The sequence below is a fragment of the Bos indicus x Bos taurus genome, chromosome 25, assembly GCF_003369695.1.
Source record: "Bos indicus x Bos taurus breed Angus x Brahman F1 hybrid chromosome 25, Bos_hybrid_MaternalHap_v2.0, whole genome shotgun sequence".
NCBI classification, from domain to species: domain Eukaryota; kingdom Metazoa; phylum Chordata; class Mammalia; order Artiodactyla; family Bovidae; genus Bos; species Bos indicus x Bos taurus.
In genome coordinates, this window is record NC_040100.1 from 29,659,993 (window position 1) to 29,682,172 (window position 22,180).

Sequence of the window (22,180 nt, forward strand, 5' to 3'; positions counted from 1 at the left end):
CATAACGCCTTGACAGAAAGTCATATGCATGGTCACTAATAAGAGATGATTACGTGTCAGCTGTCAACTGTGATGTTATATATAAACTGCTACACAAAATAAAGGAATCAGTACAGAATAATAGTTTTTATTATTTCTAAAATCTCCATGCTTTTCCTAATGCTGAACATGAGATATAAGCAGACAATAAAACTTTTATTTCTGTAAGTACTCAAATGTATTACTAACGTATTTAATTAAGTTTTGAAATATATCTTTGCACTAGGCAGGAGATAATGGTTCTATTCCTGGGTTGGGAAAATCTGCTGCAGAAGGGATAGGCTACCCACTCTAGTATTCTTGCGCTTCCCTGGTGGCTCAGCTGGTAAAGAATCTGCCCACAATGAGGGAGACCTGGGTTCGATTCCTGGGTTGGGAAGAAGATCCCCTGGAGAAGGGAAAGGCTAGCCACTCCAGCATTCTGGCCTGGAGAATTCCATGGACTGACTGTACAGTCCATGGGGTGGCAAAGAGTTGGACATGACTGAGCAACTTTCACTTTCACTTATATGTCTTAAAAAGCCAACAATATTCAATATATATTATAATAGTTATAGATGAGTGTGAAACAGAGTCCATTATTTGCCTCATTCTAGTACCTCTGTTTCCTAAAAACTAAAAAGAAAATTCTTAAAGAGATGAGAATACCAGAGTACCTGACCCGCCTCTTGAGAAATCTGTATGCAGGTCAGGAAGCAACAGTTAGAACCAGACATGGAACAATGGACTGGTTCCAAACAGGGAAAGGAGTATGTCAAGGCTGTATATTGTCACTCTGTGTATTTAACTTATATGCAGAGTACATCATGAGAAACGCTGGGCTGGATGAAGCACACCTGGAATCAAGATTGCCGGGAGAAATATCAATAACCTCAGATATGCAGATGACACCACCCTTATGGCAGAAAGTGAAGAACTAAAGAGCCTCTTGATGAAAGTGAAGAGGAGAGTGAAAAAGTTGGCTTAAAGCTCAACATTCAGAAAACTAAGATCGTGGCATCTGGTCCCATCACTTCATGGCAAATAGATGGGGAAACTGGAAACAGTGTCAGACTTTATTTTCTTGGGCTTCAAAACACTGCAGATGGTGACTGCAGCCGTGAAATTAAAAGACGCTTGTTCCTCGGAAGAAAAGTTATGACCAACCTAGACAGCATATTAAAAAGCAGAGACATTACTTTGCCAACAAAGGTCCGTCGAGTCAAAGCTATGGTTTTTCCAGTGGTCATGTATGGATGTGAGAGGTGGACTATAAAGAAAGCTGAGTGCCAAAGAATTGATGCTTTTGAACTGTGGTGTTGGAGAAGACTCTTGAGAGTCCCGTGGACTGCAAGGAGATCCAATTAGTCCATTCTGAAGGAGATCAGCCCTGGGATTTCTTTGGAAGGAATGATGCTAAAGCTGAAACTCCAGTACTTTGGCCACCTCATGTGAAGAGTTGACTCACTGGAAAAGACTCTGATGCTGGGAGGGATTGGGGGCAAGAAGAGAAGGGGACGACAGAGGATGAGATGGTTGGATGGCATCACTGACTCGATGAACGTGAGTCTCAGTGAACTCCGGGAGTTGGTGATGGACAGGGAGGCCTGGCGTGCTGCGATTCATGGGGTCACAAAGAGTCGGACATGACTGAGCAACTGATCTGATCTGATCTGATCTGGACTGCAAGGAGATCCAACCAATCTATCCCAAAGGAAATCAGTCCTGAATATTCATTGGAAAGACTGATGCTGAAGCTGAAGCTCCAATACTTTGGCCACCTGATGTGAAGAACTGACTCATCTGAAAAGATCTTGATGCTGGGAAAGATTGAAGGTGGGAGGAGGGGATGACAGAGGATGAGATGGTTAGGTGGCATACTGACTCAATGGATGTGAGTCTGAGTAAACTCCGGGAGTTGGTGATGGACAGGGAGGCCTGGTGTGCTGCAGTACATGGGGTTGCAAAGAGTTGGAAACAACTAAGTGACTGAACTGAACTGAAATGGGATGTTAAAACAGTCCACTAAGACCTTAAGTGCCCAAACAGTAATTATTCTGAAGTTAAAAAAAAAAAAACCACCACCATTCTTATGTAGTAGTTATTCGGAATCCCCTGGCAATGAATCCATTCCAAATATTTTTTAACATAGATCACATATGTTACATGTAACAAGTAATTATTTTTCACACAGTCGAATGAGATTTAAAGTTATACTGTAACTTGATAAGCTTTTCCATACCAAATATGTAAACAAAAGACATGTTTGAAGACTTAATCATACAAGATACCTTGTTCTTCTTTAATCTCCAGTTTTTCAGGCAGTCTGCTTTTTTTACTCATTTTTGCATCTGGAACATGATAAACCCTTGCTCGAGCATTTACAAACATTGAGGTGCTGGAGTCAAGAAAGAGCCAACCTAACATAAAAAGTTAAGTGGAAAACAAAAAAGCTTTCAATTTATGGTTAACTTCAGAGAATCTCTGAAGGTCACACGACCTATATATCAACCAGTCACCAGCTTGTTCATCTCCCAACCACACCTCCCTTGTTATGGTCTCTGTCACTGTTTGGCTAGACTGGTGGTTTTCAAAGTGCAGCCTACAGATCCCTGGGGGTCCCCAAGACGTTTTCAGGGGGATGGTCTGTGAGCTCAAAACTACTCTCATACTAGTACTATTACTGAATTTCCCCCACGGTGTTGACGTTTCTAATGATGGTGCAAAAGCGTCGGTGGGTTATGCTGCTGGTGCCCAAGCACAGATGAAGGCAGTGGACCCAAAGTTCACAAGCAATCAATGCATTCTTCAACACTGTGCATTTGTAGCTTATGACTCAAGAAAGTTCCTGATGAAGCAATAAGAAATATTAACTTTATTAAATCTTGGCCCCAGGGGCCCCTGGGGCACACTTTAAAAATCACTGGTCTTGCCAGACAGTGAGAAAAGTCACAGTAATGAGGCAAGAATGTGGCTGGTAGAAAATCCAGTTGGTGGACAGCGGCATATGTATGCTTCCCTACAAATCTCTTTTCATTCTTTGGCTAATGAAACTCCATATTCCCTTGCCGTTTCTTTAGGGAAATGAATTTTAAGTTCATAACAACTTTCAGAATACAACCTATTTCTAAGCTGGGGACTACCTGTGATATATGGTCTTTTCTAGAAATAAAACTGCCTGGAATGGATATGAATGTTTATTAATATACAGAACAGAATTAGGTAGAAACATTAGCTATCAATGAAATCTATATCCCTGTGCCATGAACATAAAACATAATTTGACATCTCAGTATATCATGTACTTGAATACAGCACTCTGCACACCTGACTCCCCAACAAAATCTAGTACTTCATTCAAGTCAGTTCCTAGAATAATATTAGTATTTTTATGTCCCACCTGAATTCTGACCGAATGCCTTCTCTGTTGCTCTGAGAGATTCCAGAAGATTAAGAAATGTGATACAATCATACTGAGAGAGATACTGCAGCAGGGTTCGTAATATCTTCAAATCCTGAACCAAGGATTTAGTCTTGGCTCCAAGCTGGTGCCACAAAGGATCTAAGTAATGGCGAATTGTCTAAAACAAGAATAAAATATTGCTAAGAGATATTTAATATAGCTATTATTAATACAAATGATACTTGCAACAAACATTATCCCTTGTATACCTAAAAATGGTTAAAATGGTAAATTTTGTTATGTAAGCTTTACCACAATGGTTTTAAAAAATAAAAACAAAAAACATTATCTTCCAAGGAAGTGGACAGAAAATTTAAGTTCATAAGACTCAGAATGTCCTAATTAGAATGTTTGATTTTCCAAATGTAAAGCAGAGTGTCATCACTACAATCTTTATGATCAGATATAGTCAATTCATAATTACCCGCATTTACATTATTAGGAGACAAAGGTCCTGATAAACATCAGATACTCAATTATTCACTTTTATGCAGAATCAAAGCAAGTAATTCAGATACATTTAACTTCTGCCAAGTCCTGTATGGATAGAGATGTGAGAGCCAGTTGGATGATGGAGAAGACATAAACCGGGGAAGCTACATGTATCAAATTACTATCATCAGACCACAGTTTGCTGCTATAAAAGATGTGTTTATTATTAAGTGTGATTCAAGGATGAGAAAATATTTAACAACCAAATAAATCTGAATACTTTTTAAGATCCTAAAAAATTGTCTAAAACACAGAACAGCTTTATGTATATCCACAGCTATACATATGCATATCTCCTTCACAAGCTGATTCTGTAACTAAAAGGGATAATGCAGCATGCTTCAGAAGCAGTTTCACTACATGGCATCTTATCTAACACATTTAATACTGAACGGAAGTAATATTTAGAAGACCAAATAATCTACTGTCCAAACTGGAACTCTTGTGAAAATGAAATGACACTATTAATAATTACTCCAGGACAACAGGCAGACACTGTGACTGTCCTAGATAAACTGGGACATGTAAGTCTTTTGTACATCATCTTTTGTAAAAATCTTTTCTAAAACCATTAACAAAACTTAAATTTTCTAACAAATGCAAATTATGCCTATATTTTGTTTTGGTTATGAGATGAATACGTAAAACAATACTTTGACTTTCACTGACCAGGGGATGACTTACAGAAATTTAGTGCAAAGCATATCTGGCTATATTTTGCTTTTCTAGGGACATATACGGGGGCTTCCCTGGTAGCTCAGTGGTAAAGAATCTGCCTGCAGTGCAGGAGACCCGGGTTTAATCCCTGGGTTGGAAGATTCCCTGGAAAGGAAATGGGAACCCACTCCAGTATTCTTGCCTAGAAAATGCCACGGACAGAGAAGCCTGGCGGACTACACTCCATGGGGTCACAAGACTCAGGCACAACTTAGTGACTAAACCACCACCACACAGATATATGTACCATTAGAAGAATGTGAGAGGTGTTTTTGGTATACTAGGCACTAAATTAAAATACATTTTAAAAACAGAGGCACAAAACACATGGAATGGCTTTTATGCATCATTATTCCACAGTAAAAAGACTTTTTGGAAGAATCAGAAAAATAAGGACTTAAATTTTTCCCTTTTAAAAATCACTATGCATTATTTTTAGTGACAAAGAGATTGATTCAGAATTTGAAAGAAAAGAACTTGTTCTACAAAAATATGAAAAAAAAGCTGCCTGGAATTTTTTTAGTTTTTTTCTAGACATACAATTTGATCTTAGACATTTATGTACCTGTATTAATATTAATCTATGATGAAAAAATTAGTTGAAATAAACATTCCTAGACTACAGTCTTACCATTTTCTCACTTCAGAATGTAACTTTAAGACAGAGCAAGTTTCACATTCCTTAGTAATCAAAACTCATCCCAATTATTTTTATTCCCAATAAGAGATCACAATAAATTATGAAGCATTCTTATGTACACTCTTCTACTTGTAGATATTCAAATATTGTCGTTTCAGAGCAAAAGGTTATTCATCGTTCTCTTGGAGTGAAAGTTTAGTCGCTCAGTTGTGTCCGACTCTTTGCCACCCCATGGATTGTAGACTACCAGGCTCCTCCGTCCACGGGATTTTCCAGGCGAGAGTACTGGAGTGGGTTGCCATTTCCTTCTCCAGAGGATCCTCCCAACCCAGGGATCGAACCCGGGTCTCTCACAATGTAGGCAGACACTTTACCATCTGAGCCACCAGGAAAGTTCTCTTACATATACTTAAAAAAAAAAGACAGTCATTGTATAATTGCAAAAATCAGAATTATGCTTAGATGCCAATCAATGTATTCGACTACAAATTACTTTCCAGTAAACCAAAGAAGATATACTTTAAATCACCTCCAACCTAATTTTAAAATGACAACAAATTCCTACTGAGAACATTATAAATATTAAAATAACTTGCATACTTAAAAATTACACCATCATAAACAGTGCTTAAAAAGGAAGAGAAATAGAGTACCTTGTCAAAAGGTTTTCCAATAGCATTTTCTAAAGATAAATCTTCAACTTCAAGTGACGGGTTATGGCATTTTAATTCCTTTAAACAGGCATTTAAGATGTCCAGAATAGCAGTCTGTATAGCAAGCATGGCAGGTGTCATAGAAACATGAATTTCTACGACTTCGGGTTTATGCAGTTCTAAAAACGAGTTTACTGCTACATGGAATCTAAAAAGACAAACATTTTAAAAATATTTTCTAAAGTTGTAAGAGCCCTGTGTTTACTCTAACAGCTTTTTGTAAATGGACTGTAAGAAGATCAAACAAGTCAATTCTAAAGGAAATCAGTCCTGAATATTCATTGGAAGGACTAATACTGAAGCTGAAAATCCAATACTTTGGACACCTAATGTGAAGAACTAACTCATTTGAAAAGACCCTAATGCTTGGAAAGATGAAGGGCAGAAGGGGAAGGAGCAGCAGAGAATGAGACCGTTGGATGGCATCATCGACTCAATAGACATGGATTTGAGCAAACTCTGGGAGATAGTGAAGGACAGGGAAGCCTGGTGTGCTGCAGTCCACCGGCTCACGAAGAGTCAGACATGATTAAGTGACCGAACAACAAATGTAATTAAGAAGCAAAATGGAAAGCCAGGTGACAATGTTTTCAGGATTACTTTTAACCATATAAATGGAAAGTGAAAGTGAATTAGTTCAGTCATGTCCGACTCTTTGCAACCCCGTGGACTGTAGCCTACCAGGCTCCTCTGTCTGTGGGATTCTCCAGGCAAGAATACTGGAGTGGGTTGCCATTTCCTTCTCCAGGGGATCTTCCCGACCCAGGGATCGAAACCGGGTCTCCTGCATTGCGGGCAGACACTTTAACCTCTGAGCCAGAAGTATTAGTCAAATAGGGCAAGGGTCAGGGACTGAACCCAGGTCTTCTGCACTGCAGGGAGATTCTTTACCATCTGAGCCACCAGGGAAGCCTTAACATATACATATGCCCACCCTTTTCTAGATTCTTTTCCCATGGGTCATTAAAGAGCACTGAGTGGTTCCCTGTGCTATACAGTAGGTCCCTACTAGTTTTCTATTTTATTTACAGTAATGTATGTCAACCCCATCTGCCAATTTATCCCATCCTCTTCCCCGCTGCTGATGGGTAGTTTTCAAAGTGGAAGTTAGAATCTTAGCCAGTAAATTTGTAGTTCACCTAATTCTGTTGTACACATGAGCCTCCAGATCCCTAGGGATTTCACTAAATGAACAAGAAAGTGATGGCCTTGGACTACTGGAAAAATAACCAACAAATCTCTCTTTTTTATCAAAAGAATAACAAATGTGGTGACCATTTATCTATACTTGGGTGCACTGTTATAAACCTGACTAGCATGTATCAAGTACAGTGACAATAAATACTACATTAAAGTGTGAAATTAAAGTACACCAGTTTCTCTTGCAGAAATTGGTCACATAATGCTGTTTACCTTGGCCACAGATACAGCTTCCTTACAAAAAGATTTCTCATCACTCTTTCCACGTGACAAAAGCCAGTGTCAAAGGCAACAGCGTTGTCTGTGAAGGCTTTAATAAAACCACGTTTGTTTTTCTGTCTGAAGAGGCGCAAGATGAATGCTTCTTGACAAGACTCGATTATTCTGTGAGCTCTATATACCAAGATGCCTGAGGGGGGAAAAATCATAATTTAGAGTGCACAAAGACATGTCATTTTTATGCTTGCTTTCACTGATTCATCACAGTTTTCCTGAATGCCTTATTTGAGCATAGGCAAGCTATTCTAGGCTGAGGATACAGCCACAAACAAAACACGAAAAGCTGTCCTGTGGCATTTACAATAAGTAATATAAGTAAGTAAGATATTTAGTTGTTATAAGGGATAAGTGCTGAGGGAAAAAAATGAATCAGAGGAAGACAAGGAGTATGTGTAAGAGGTGGTGGTTTGCAATTTCCTTACTTATTTAATCTTTAAAAAAATTGTAGTTGATATACAATATTATAGTTACAGGTATATAATACAGTGATTCACAATTTTGAAAGGTTATACTCCATTTATAGCTATCATAGAATATTGGCTATATTACCCATGTTGTACAATATATCCTTGTGGCTTATTTTATATCTAATAGTTGTATTTACTAATCCTTTACCCCAATATTGCCCCTTCCGTCCCTCTAATCTCTGGTAACACTAATATGTTCTTTGTTTTTTTTCACTGCACTTTGAGGCGCGTGGAACTTCTTTGACCAGGGGTGGAACCCATGACCCCTGCAGTGGAAGCATGGAGTCTTAACCACTGGACAGTCCTCGAATTTGTTCTTTGTATCTGTAAGTTTGCTTCTCTTTTGGTCATATTCACTAGTTTGTTGTATTTTTTAGGATTTGCAATTTCAGATAGGGTATGCCTCACTGAGGTCTTAAGTGAGTAAAGGCTGGATGGAGATGAGAGGGTGAGCCTTGTGACCATGTGGCCACAAGAGTTCCAGCCGAAAGAAGGGTAAGAGCAAAGGCCCTGAGGTGGGGTGTGTCTGACCTGGTGGAAGAAGAATTTCTCCAAGTCAAGTGGGCCATTTGTTCTTTTATATGTGAATCAGATGTGAACTTTGCAAAATAGCTGCCTTTCAGAAGTCTGGGGAACATCTGCTTCACTTATTATAAGAATTCAACTTTCAGAATCAGAGTATATTCTACTGAAAGATAAATTAGTCTATTTGAAACAAAAATCTAAAAAAAAAATGCTTAAGCATCTGTTTTGTGGGGTGGATGTGACAATGACACCTCTGAATTGCAAAAACAAGGATATACACGTTTCTTTAATTAGAAAAAGAGAGTTCTGGACCAGATGATTTCTCATGTGCATATATCATAGACACACGCCTCTGTGGTGCAGTACGATTAGTGGGAAATTAGAGAGAGACGTGAAATGACACGAGTGCACAGATGTCAATTATTCTATGACAATTCTTGCCTTTTAGACCTAAACCAAGCCGGGTACCATATATATTTGCTGTAAACTCACTGGCATGTTTTTGCTCCCATTCTCATCACTCCTGGGGTTTGGAAAATGACAATAGTAACCCATGACTCCTAGCAGTTCAGTAGACTCAATTCAGATTCTACTGTTTTGGTATTTAAATGTAGATTGAGGTAGATGGAGCTGAAATTTATTCTAGCCAAGCAAACTGCTTTTCAAAGACAGTAAAAATAAATAGTGCTAAGTAGAAATTTGTAGACAAAGCATTTTCAATAACACCAGTAAATGTTGTTGTTGTTTAGTTGACTCTTTTGCGATCCCATGGATTGGGATTTTCCAGATAAGAATACTGGAGTGGGTTGCCACTTCCTTTTTCCAGGGGAAGCCAACACCAGTATATGTGCACAGCTAATCTACTACTCAGAAATACTCAGTACCTAGCAGGTGGGTTTTTCCAAATATGTTTCTGGGCCACAGTTGTGGTCCTGGATGAAATAGGACATGAAAGTTAGAAAATAGACTTCTAAAGAAAAGGTGAATCTCAAGTTAAGAAAATGGTGTGCTCCAAAAGGTTGTCATTCTTTTGGAAGCCAGAAGGAGGAGGGAGAAGAGAAGTATACTCTATCCCAGCCCTAAGCACTGGGCTTAGGTATTTTTATAGATTTTTATTTCACTGAATCCTCAAAATAACTCTATGGGGTAGGTATTACTATAGAGATCAGGAAAAAGCAACTTGACCACAGTCACCCTACAAGTAAATGGAGGCCAAAGGTTCCAAATCATGAGTGTCTGATAACACAGCTATATTCTTCCTACTAGGTGACATCATCTGAGGACCACGCACCCCTCCCCCTTAAAAAAGTACAAGTAAGTTAGGCTTCCGGGTACAGTTCTAGTGCCACATTTTGGCATCTCATTTTGCTGCACTGTAATTATTTCTTTACGCCTATCTCCTCCTGCTTGGGCACAAGATCATTATAAAAAGAAGTAATCAGAGAGTGCTTACTATGTGCCATGCATAATGCAAAGAATTTCATACACCTGATGTCAGTTTACCCTCACAATAATCCTAAGAGAAATGAGAGAAAAGTGAGCCACACAGAAGTGGAGACACTTGCCCAAGGTCACACAGCTGCACCTGGTGACGGTGAGCTCCAACCCAGAGGCCGCCTAACTCAGGACAGCACCCTGCCATCTTGTCATCTTTGTCTCCAGCACCTATCTCATTCCTGCCAAATAAGGGGCCACTGGCAACTGATCTTTACTAATAGTTAATGTTAAAAATGACATACAGTCTGAATGACGATAAAGCTGAATTACAGCACTGGGTATGCAAATCTAACATGGAACTTTTTTTTTCCTTTAAGTTTCCCAAGGAAAGTGTGTTCTGAGGTCTATTTAGAGATGTCAGAATATGCTAAACAATGAAAGGACCCTCTTTCCCTGTATGTTTGAAAGTATAATCTGGGGAGATATTTTCACAGTTCTCCCACTACTGAGAAGTCATGTTGGCAGGGATGCCTAGGGTGGGTGCAGTGATGCTAAGAGCTAGTGACAGGAACAAGTTAGGGCTGGTGCATTCAGGACTTCCCAAGGGGTTACATGCTCCTAGGACACTGGTCTGTAACAGCTGTGTTGAAAGCTTCTACGGGGGCTGGGAGAATGTGGGGGATAGACGATGATCCCAGGGGTTGCAGCATTTGAAGGGATTCATTTCTTTGGCTCATTTGCATTCTATTCAGCCAAGGAGCACTAACAGCTCCAGCTTCATTATTGGCTGGGAATCAATCAGAAATGGGAATGGCATTTTATTTTATTTTTTTTTTTTGGGAATGGCATTTTAATTAGGAACCACCTATAAACTACACTTTGCATAGTCCTTTGATTCAGATTGCTTTCTGCCTAATTAGGTTGAACTGTTACTGGGAGTCACAGAGTAATACTGACATCTAGTGGTCATTTCAATACTTTTTTCCATTTTATCAACTTGCTGCTGCTGGGCTGCTGCTAGGTTGCTTCAGTCGTGTCCGACTCTGTGCGACCCCAGAGACGGCAGCCCACCGGGCTTCCCGTCCCTGGGACTTAAGTAAAGCTAAATTTATAAGAAACCAACAAGCAGTAACAGAGAAGGCAATGGCACCCCACTCCAGTACTCTTGCCTGGAAAATCCATGGACGGAGGAGCCTGGTGGGCTGCAGTCCATGGGGTCGTGAAGAGTCAGATAGGACTGAGCGACTTCCCTTTCACTTTCATGCATTGGAGAAGGAAATGGCAACCCACTCCAGTGTTCTTGCCTGGAGAATCCCAGGGACTGCGGAGCCTGATGGGCTGCCGTCTATGGGGTCGCACAGAGTCAGACACGACTGAAGCGACTTAGCAGCAGCAGCAACAAGCAGTAAAATATTTTATTACAATGTATCAAGATTTTGGGCTATACAAAGCCTTTATTTTTTGCTATTATCTATTATTTATTATGTACCATGTACTGTACTAGCAATTATATTTATTTTACCTCATTTAGTCCTTATGATAACTTCACAAGGCACTATTTTCTCAACGTAAGCAATGAGACAACTGAGACTTTGGAAAATTAAGTAATTTGCTTGTAAGCAGTGGTGTTACCCTTCAAAGTCAACCGAGTCTGACCCTAACTGTACAGCCCTGTCATGGCTTATAACTGATAAATATAAAAGTACAGCAAAATTTTCATCAATCAGTTCACTATGAATCATATGAAACATTGGTTCAGGGCTTCCCTGGTGACTCAGTGGTAAAGAACTTGCCTGCCAATTTCAATCCCCGATCCGGGAAGATTCCACATGTCATGGAGTAACTAGGCCAAGGCACCACAACTAGTGAGCTTGTGCTCTAGAGCCTGGGAGCCACAACTACTGAAGCCCGTGTGCCCCAGAGCCCACGCTCCACAAGAGAAGACACCACAATGAGAATCAGCCCACACACCACAACTACAGGGTAGCCCCTGCTCAAAGCAACTGGAGAAAAGGCCACTCAGCAATGAAAACCCAGCACAGAAAAAACAAATACATAAAATTATAAAGTATTACAAATGACATTTCCATTAAAAAACAGTCATTCATACATTTATGCATTAAATATTTCTTGAGGGTCTTTGAGGCTCAGGGCAATGTGTTAGATATTGTAGGAAGGTCAATTATGAATTTCAGCACCTCTCTGCCCTTTACAAGTTCACTGAAGACCACAGTATATACATACATCATTCACCTAACATATGTGTGTTTGGTATCTACTATGTACCAGTTACTCAGCCTGGGATGAAGTTGTTCCTTACTCTTAGGAGGCTTGCCATCTCATGAGCGATAGACAAACAGGCAAATACAGTGTGGTGTTCTGAAGTGCTCTGACTGGGGAGAACAGAGGCGGGGCCCCTAAATTATCTTTGGGGAAATCAGAAAAGCTTTCCCGAAGGACAAACAACAGTGAAAAATGATTCTATCTCTACATTAATTCTGGCTACCATTAAACCATTCTTCTCAAAATAACTAAGCAACTGCTTAGTTTAATTTCAATCATGGGAGAGAGTTGGGATCAAGATAGTGGAGTTTGAAGACCCTGAGCTCACCACCGTCCTACCCACCATGAACACATCAAAACTACAATGACATACAGAGCAACTCTCTCTCAGAATGACCTGTAGACCAGTAGAACGGCTCTCCTACAACCAAGGCTATGGAGAAAGAACCCCAGGGAGTCTGACAGGAGGGGAGGAAAAGAGATCTCGTTGGGACCCACAGCCCCAGTGGGTGGCCCAGAAGAGGAGGGAGATCTTGCAGGCTCAGGGATCCTCTCTGAAGACTGAGGGGTTTGAACCCCACATTGGGTACCAGGGGTCCAGCACTGGGAAGACGAGCCCCCTTGGCTGGTTTGGAAACCAGTGGGGCTTACCAGTGGGCTGCAGAAAACCTAGATTCCACTCTTGAAGAGAGCAAGTATGCCTAGACATCTCAGCAGAGGCAGCAGACTGAAAGCTGCCTGGTGCTCCAGCTGCCCTGCAGGACCCCGCCGCCCCTCCCACCCTACCAGCCTGTACCAGGCTCCTGCTCCGGCCCCTCCTGCCCCAGCCCTATCCCCCAACAAGACAGCTCCACCAGCGCACTCTCAGGGAAGATGCAGTCTTTGCTCTCTTCAGATCCAGCTCTCCCACCAAAAGCACCCATGGGGCACACAGACTGCAAAGGACATGCCCACACAGGGACATGGATTCAAGACTGGGAAAGGTAACTGTGTTGCCTAACTTCATAGGGACAATCAGAGAAAGTCAAGTAAAATAAGAATACAGAAGAATATGTTCCAAACAAAAGAGCAAGACAGAATTCTGAGGAAAAAACCCTAAGGAACAGAGATAAGTAATTTACCTGATAAAGAGTTTAAAATAAGAGTCATAAAAATGCTCACTGAACTTGGGAAACTCAGCAGTGGCCACAGGACTGGAAAAGGTCAGTTTTCATTCCAATCCCAAAGAAAGGCAATGCCAAAGAATGCTCAAACTACCGCACAATTGTACTCATCTCACATGCTAGTAAAGTAATGCTCAAAAATTCCCCAAGCCAGGCTTCAGCAGTACATGAACCGTGAACTTCCAGATGTTCAAGCTGGTTTTAGAAAAGGCAGAGGAACCAGAGATCAAATTGCCAACATTCACTGGATCATCAAAAAAGCAAGAGAGTTTCAGAAAAACATCTATTTCTGCTTTATTGACTATTCCAAAGCCTTTGACTGTGTGGATCACAATAAACTGTGGAAAATTCTGAAAGAGATGGGAATACCAGACCACCTGACCTGCCTCTTGAGGAACCTGTATACAGGTCAAGAAACAACAGTTAGAACTGGACATGGAACAACAGACTGGTTCCAAATAGGAAAAGGAGGACGTCAAGGCTGTATATTGTCACCCTGCTTATTTAACTCATATGCAGAGTACATCATGAAAAACGCTGGGCTAGAAGAAACACAAGCGGGAATCAAGATTGCCGGGAGAAATATTAATAACCTCAGATATGCAGATGACACCACCCTTATGGCAGAAAGTGAAGAAGAACTGAAGAGCCTCTTGATGAAAGTGAAAGAGGAGAGTGAAAAAGTTGGCTTAAAGCTCAACATTCAGAAAACTAAGATCATGGCATCTGGTCCCATCACTTCATGGGAAATAGATAGGGAAACAGTGTCAGACTTTATTTTTCTGGGCTCCAAAATCACTGCAGATGGTGATTGCAGCCATGAAATTAAAAGACACTTACTCCTTGGAAGGAAAGTTATGACTAACCTAGACAGCATATTAAAAAGAAGAGATATTACTTTGTCAACAAAGGTCCGTCTAGTCAAGGCTATGGTTTTTCCAGTGGTCATGTATGTATGTGAGAGTTGGACTATAAAGAAAGCTGAGTGCTGAAGAATTGATGCTTTTGATCTGTGGTGTTGGAGAAGACTCTTGAGAGTCCTTTAGACTGCAAGGAGATCCAACCAGTCCATCCTAAAGCAGATCAGTCCTGGGTATTCATTGGAGGGACTGATGTTTAAGCTGAAACTCCAATACTTTGGCCACATGATACGAAGAGCTGACTCATCTGAAAAGACCCTGATGCTGAGAAAGATTGAGGGCAGGAGGAGAAGGGGACGACAGAGGATGAGATGGTTGGATGGCATCATCGACTCAATGGACATGGGTTTGGGTGGACTCCAGGAGTTGGTGATGGATAGGGAGGCCAGGCGTGCTGCTGTTCATGGGGTCACAAAGAGTCGGACATGACTGAGCGATTGAACTTACTGACTGACTGAACTTGGGAAAAGAACAGAGGAACATAGTGAGAACTTTAACAAAGAACTAGAAAAATACAAAAAAGAGCCAATCAGAACTAAAACATACAATAAAATGAAAAATGCTAGAAAGACTAGCATACTAGTCCTAGAAGGACTTAAGTCCTTAAGTAAATTTAAGAAGAGTGGAATTATATCAAGGATCTTTTCCAACTACAACAGTAATGAAACCAGAAATCAATACAAGAAGAAAATGGAAAAATACAAACACATGTAGATAAACAACATGCTACTAAAAAACCAATAGGCCAACAAAGATATCAAATAGGAAATTTAAAAATTCCTTGATATGAATGAAAAGAGAAACATAACTTTCCAAAGTCATGGGATACAGTTAAAGCAGTTCTAAGAGGGAAGTTTAAAGTGATATAGGCCTACCTCAAGAAACAAGAAACTTCTCAAGTAAACAACCTAATTTTCCATTTAAAGGAATTAGAAAAAAACATAGCCCAAAGTCAGCAGAAAGAAGAAAATAAAAACCTGAGTGCAAATAGAGACCAAAAAAACCAAACAAACAATAGAAAAGATCAATAAACTAAGAGTTGTTTTTTGTTTTGAAAAGACAAAATTGATCCTTTAGCAAGACTCTTCAAGACAAAAAAAAGGGGAAGGGCCCAAATAAAATCAGAAATGAAAGAAGCAAACTTACAATTTATATCACAGAAATATAAATAGTCATAAGAGAATATACTAAGACTTATATGCTAGCAAATTGGACAACCTAGAAGAAATGGATAAACTCCTAGAAACATACAATCTTCAAAGACTGAATCAGAAAAAAATAAAATATCTAACTAGTAATAAAAACTGAATCACTAATAAAAAAATCCCAACAAAGAAAAATCTAGGGCTAGGAATTCCACCCAACATTACAGGAAAAGTAAATACCTATGGTTCTCAAACTATCAAAAAAATCAGAGGATGAAACACCTCAAAACTCATTCTACCAGGTCAGCATTACTCTGATACCAAAACCAGAAAAAGACACTATAAAAAAGAGAAAATATCCCTGACGAACACAGATGCAAAAATCCTCAACAAAATATTAGCAAACTGAATTCAACAATATATAAAAAGGATCACACTTCATGACCAAGTGTGATTTATTCCAGGGATGCAAGGATGGTTCAATATTGAAACTTGACTTGTGAATACTGAACCATTAACAAAACAAAGGATAAAAATCACATAATCTTCTCAATAGATACAGAAAATGCATTTGACAAAATTCAACATCCATTTATGATAAAAACTGTCAACAAAGTTGGATAGAGAGAACACACCTCAACATAATAAAAGCCATTTATAACAAACCCACAGCTAATGTTATACTCAATGGTGAAAAGCTGAAAGTTTTTCCTCTAAAATCAGGGACATGACAAGGGTGTCCACTTTCCCCACTTCTATTTACATAGTATTAAAAGGCCTGCCCTCAGCAAGCAGACAAGAAAAAGAAATAAAAGCATCCAAATTGGAAATGAAGAAGTAAAACTATTTCCAAATATATACTATATATAGAAAATGCTAAAAACTCCATCAAAAAACTTTGAGAATACATAAATTAAGTTGTAGGCTACAAGATTAATATACAGAAATCTGTTTGTGTTTCTTTACACTAAGTATTAGGTATTAAAAAGAGAAATCAATACAATAATCCATTTTACAACTTAATCAAAAAGAATAAAATACCTAACAATAAATTAACCAAGGAGGTGAAAGATCTGATTTCTGAAAACTATGACAGTGATGAAAGAAACTGAAGACAAATAGAAATGTATTTTGTTCATGAACTGGAAGAATTAATATTGTTAAAATGACCATACTACCTGAAGCTATCTACAGATTTAATGCTATCCAAATCAAAATATCTATGACATTTTTTAAAGAATTAGAACAAATAATTTGATTGGAACCACAAGACTTCAAAGAGCAAAACCAATCTTGAGAGAAAAGAACAACACTGGAGCTATCACCTTCCTTGAGACTATACTACAAAGCTATAGCAATCAAAACGGTATGGTTCTGGCCCCAAACCAGACACAAATATCAATGGAACAAAACAGAAAGACCAGAAATAAACTCAAGCATGTGGTCAATTAATTAACATCACTTCATGGCAAATAGAAAGGGAAAAAGTTGAAGTAGTGACAGATATTCTTTTCTTGGGCTCCAAAATCACTGCTGACAGTGATTGCAGTCATGAAATTAAAAGACACTTGCTCCTTGGAAGAAAAGCTATGACAAAACTAGACGGTGTATTAAAAAGCAAAAACATCATTTTGTTCACAAAGGTCTGTATAGTCAGATCCATGGTTTTTCCAGTAGTCATGTATGGATGTGAGAGTTGGCCCATAAAGAAAGCTGAGTACTGAAGAACTGATGCTTTCAAATTGTGGTACTACAGAAGACTCTTGAGAGTCTCTTGGACTGCAAGGAGATCAAACCAGTCAATCCTAAAGGAAATCAATCCTGAATATTTACTGGAAGGACTGATGCTGAAACTGAAGCTCCAATACTTTGGCCACCTGATGCAAAGAGCCGATTCACTGGAAAATACCTTCATGATGGGAAAACTGAAGGCAAAAGAAGAGGGCGGCAGAGGGCAAGATGGTTGGATGGCATCACCAATTCAAAGGACATGAACTTGAACAAACTCTGGGAGATAATGAAGGACAGGGAAACTTGGCGTGTTGCAGTTCATGGTGTTGCAGAGTCGGACATGACTTAGTGACTAAACCACCACAACAAAATGGGGAAAAGACTCTCTTCAATAGGTGGTGCTGGGCAATCTAGACAGTTACATGTAAAAGAATGAAATCAGAACATTTTTCTCACACTGTATTAAATAAACTCAAAATGGACTAGAAACCAACATTTAAGATCTGAAACCATAAAACTCCTTGGAGAAGACATAGGCAGTAGGCTCTCTGACATCTGTCTTAGCAATACTTTTTGAATCTGTCTCTTTAGGCAAGGGAAACAAAAACAAAAATAATCAAATGAGCCTACACCAAATTAAAAAGCTTTTGCACAGTGAAAGAAGCCAACCAACAAATGAAAAAGCAACCTACTGAATGGGAGAAGATATTTGCAAACAATATTTCCAATAAAAGATTAGTATCTAAAATGTATAAAAAATTCATACAACTCAGTATCAAAAAAAGAAAAAAACTTGATTAAAACAGAAGGGGCCGAGGACCTGAATAGGCATTTTTCCAACATTGGCCAACAGAGACAAACAATGAGATATCACTACACACCTCTCAGAATGTCTATTGTGAAAAAGACAAGAAGTTATAAGTGTTTTTGATGTTGTGGGGAAAAAAGGAACCCTTGTGCACTCTTGGTGGGAATGTAAATTGGTATAGCCACAATGGAAAATGTATGGAGGTTCCTCAAAGAATTAAAAAGAAAAGTACCATATGGTCCAGCAACTTCACTCCTGGGTATTTGGAGAAAATAAAAACATTAATTGAAAAAGATATATGCACTGCAATGTTCATAGCAGCATTATCTATAAGGTTCAACCGAAATATCCACAGGTAGAGGAATGGATAAAGAAGACGTGCTATATATATATATAAATATCCATTGCTCAGTCATAATAAAAAATGAAATTTTGCCATTTTCCACAACATGGATGGACCTGGAGGGTATTATGCTAAGAGAAGTAAGTCAGACAGAAAAAGACAAATACTGTGTTTTTACTTTTATGTGGGATCTAAAAAATAAAACAAATGAACAGTAACAAATGTAAAAAATGTAAAAAAACAAGTGTAAAAAAACAGGAACAGACAACAAGCTAGCGGTACCAGTGAGGAGAGGGGTGGGGGAGAAGCAAAATACGAAAAGCAGATCAAGAGGCACAAAGTACTAAGTATAAAAGAAACAAGTTGAAGACGTAATGTACAGCTCAGGGAATACAGTCAATCTTTATAATAAATTTGTATGGAGTATAATCTATAAAATATAGAATTAACTGTGTTATACACCCGAAACCAATGTAACACTGTAAGTAAATGACACTGAAAAAAATTGTTTTGAAAATTTCAAAATCATGGTTAAAAAAAAAATACTCTTTAAAGAGGAAAAACCAAACTACTTTAAGGGATATACGAAGAATATTTATAAACATTCAAATCTGATTAGCTTCTAAAAGCAACCACCAATTACTAAGCATTGACTGAATACGAGCTTAAAAAACACAGAAATGTCATCTTACATTTAGTTTCTTATTCAGGCCATAAATATTTACTAAGCATCCAAAATGTGTCAGGTATTGTGTTAACACCTGGAAGAAAAATGCTGAGCAAAAAAACATCCAATGCTGTTTACAAGGTTCTAGTCTGGAGTTTAGCAGAGAGAACAGACAAGCATGGGAAAAAAAGAAACTTACATGCAAATAACAATAAGGCTTCAAATTCTCACCGGTAATTAAATCTGAAGGTATTCTATCAGTCAGGAAATCAACCACAAGTATTCGGCTTGTTGCAAATATCACACCGCCTTGCGTGTACACTTCATAGCGATTGCTACCTGTGATTTCATTTGTTACTCGGCGAGGGAGATGTTCAACTCCTTCTATCTTCAGCTGGTTGATAAAATACTCCTAAATCAAATTAAACTGGATTAGCAGACTATTTAATACAGGGCAGTTTTTAATAGGTTGCAAGTGTTTTTATTTAAAGAGCTTCCCTGAAGGGTCAGAGGTAAAGAATCTGCCAGTAATTCAGGAGACCTGGGTTCCATCCCTGGGTGGGGAATATGCCCTGCAGAAGGAAATGGCAACCCATTTCAGTATTCTTGCCTGGAGAATCCCAGGGACAGAGGAGCCTGGCAGGCTACAGTCCATGGGGTCACAAAAAGGACACGACTGAGCACGGCATAGCACAGCAGCAGCATTTGTACTTAAAACACGCTGCCTTTTTCAGAGATTATGAACTTTATAATGAACACACAAATTACTACTTAACACTAATCAATCGACATTTACTTAGGGTTTTATTTTTGTTTTGGGGTTTGCACTAAAGACTCATTGCACTTGAGATGTTATTAGCAGTTTAACAACAAAAAGACTTTAAAATCCTGGGCTAAAAGACTGCTACCTAGAAAATACTGCCTGCCAGAGGTGGCTTTGCAGTCACGTGTACCATGTGAGAAGATAATAAGGGAACCCTTTTTCCAGGTGGTTTTAGACTATTAGTTCTGTCCGGGTCCCCCCAGAGGGGATTTCATCACGTCAGTGGGACCTTTGGTTCTTCACATCTTCAGTTCCATGCCACTTTTCCTGGGGGGCACCTGTCGTGCTAAGTCCCAGTCGAGCACTAGGGATACCCAGATGAATCAGCCCGGTGCCCAGTTCTTAGGAGTTTATGGTCACTCTTCTCAGCTGGCATTTTCCTTGAGGCCACCTGCTCTAGATAGCTAAGGGCTCATCAGACTTGTCAACCAGGCTATGACACCTGTCACTATCCCACAACACAGGGGTATCCTATTTTCCTCAGGGTCCTTTACTCTCCCTGACCCAGGCACCCTTTCGGAATACGCTCAGCTTCCAGCTCCCTTCCCTTCTGACCTTATGCCCCTTGTCCCAAAGCCTGGGTGAACCCCCAGGACGTCCTCTTCCCTGCTTAGTTTTCCCCAGCCTCAGCGTCTCCTAAGTTCCCATTCCCCTCAGCGACTCCTCCATCCCCATCATTGTTCCCTTTAAGGGACCTCACTGCTCTGCCTCCAGTAAGTCCCTTAATATCCAACTTCAGGACTGCCTCGTTATTCCCACCCATATCCTCCTCCAAGAATCCTCCCACCCTCTCCAGAGACCTCCGATCCTTCTCCCCACCTCCATCCTCCTCAAATGAACTCCCCTAACTGCTCGCAGAGACCCTCCAACACTCTCAGGGTCCTCGCACCTGTGTCACGGTCCCGCATCTTCCCTCAGGACCCCGCCGCCCTCTCAGGGTCCTGGCACCCCCGTCAGCGTCCTGCAACCACCTCCGGACCTCTCCCACCGTCTCAGCGTTCCCGCACCCGCGCCAGGGGCCTGCATCTACCTCCGGGACCCTTACTCCACGCCCTCCCGCCCGCGTCAGGGCCCCGTATCGCCCTCAGAGGCTTGGCCTCCGCGCGAGGCCTGCGTCCACTCAGGAGGCTCCCCAGCCCTCTAGGGGTCCCCTTGTCCCCCGCGCCGGCGGCCAGCCGCACCTCCTCGGCCGGCTGCGTGTTGAGCACCAGCACTAGGCACGCCGGGTGGCAGTGCAGCCGGAGGAAGTGATAAAGGAGCCGGTCCGCGCCGAGCCCGCGGGCGCACACTACCAGTCCGTCGGCGTCCAACAGTTCCAGCACCAGCTGCCGCTCATATTCCAAAAGCGGCGCCATAGCCGTCACTCGAGCCGGCGAGCCCGGCTCCATGGGCGCCCTTCCGGGGCGGCGGCGGAACGTAGCCGAAGGAAGCCGAGTCTGAGACGAGAGTGGGCCGGACCATGCCGAAGAGAGCCGAGTGTGGCCGAAGGGAGCCGAGTCCGGGACGAAAGCCGCCGAACGTAGCCGAAGAGAGCCGAGCCCGACAGGACGGGAGCCGGCCGAACGCAGCCGAAGAGGAACCTAGAGGAATCGAAGATTCGTGGAGTCCGCGGGGAGGTGCTATCGCTCTCAACAGGTGTCTGCTGCGGTCTTCAGGTTTCACCTTGTTTGTATTTTAGATTTGAGAGTCAGGCGGCCTAGACCCACTAGACCACAAGCTACCACAAAGCGAGAGAGGAGATGTAAACCCAAGGAACTGAGCTCCCTGACATTATCCATTGAAAAAGTTAATTGTCAGTCTAAGGATTGCACTTAGAATTGGTAGCACCTGCTGCCCAGGGTGAGGTTTGCTCCTTTCTTTTGCAATGGGCCCCTCTTTTAAAAATTGTTTGTATAAGCAGAATAGTTTGTTAATCTCAGCTTTTTGTTTCTCTCGAAAGGTCTTGACTATAATTGCTAAGTCGCTTCAGTCGTGTCCGACTCTGTGCGACCCTATGGACTATAGCTTGCCAGGCTCCTCTGTCCATGGGATTCTACAGGTAAGAATACTGGAGTGGGTTGCTACGCCTTCCTCCAGGGGATCTTCCCCACCCAAGGATCGAACCCGCCTCTCTTACGTTTCCTGTATTGGCAGGTGGGTTCTTAAGTGAAGTCGCTCAGTCGTGTCCGACTCTTTGCGACCCCGTGGACTGTAGCCCACCAAGCTCCTCCGTCCATGGGATTCTCCAGGCAAGAATACTGGAGTGGGTTGCCATTTCCTTCTCCAAGGTGGGTTCTTAGCTCTGTAAAAAGTCGCAACCAGGTGTACTCGGTGTAGCCTTGTCTAGTCTTCCACTAGGGGGACACC

General features: G+C 40.9%; 1 protein-coding gene across 1 annotated transcript in view; it reads right to left on the reverse strand.

Annotated features, from left to right (window-relative positions):
- Positions 1–21,262, reverse strand: part of ERCC4 (ERCC excision repair 4, endonuclease catalytic subunit) — a 41,310-nt gene extending 20,048 nt beyond the window's left edge. The window contains exons 1-6 of the mRNA XM_027526764.1: positions 21,016–21,262; positions 19,243–19,423; positions 7,457–7,652; positions 5,984–6,191; positions 3,419–3,599; positions 2,310–2,438 (exon numbers count right to left, since the gene is read on the reverse strand). Of these exons, the coding sequence (XP_027382565.1) occupies positions 2,310–2,438; positions 3,419–3,599; positions 5,984–6,191; positions 7,457–7,652; positions 19,243–19,423; positions 21,016–21,222 (1,102 nt within the window). The 5' untranslated portion in view covers positions 21,223–21,262. The remainder of the gene's footprint in view (positions 1–2,309; positions 2,439–3,418; positions 3,600–5,983; positions 6,192–7,456; positions 7,653–19,242; positions 19,424–21,015) is intronic.
- Between the last annotated feature and the right edge of the window lie 918 nt (positions 21,263–22,180).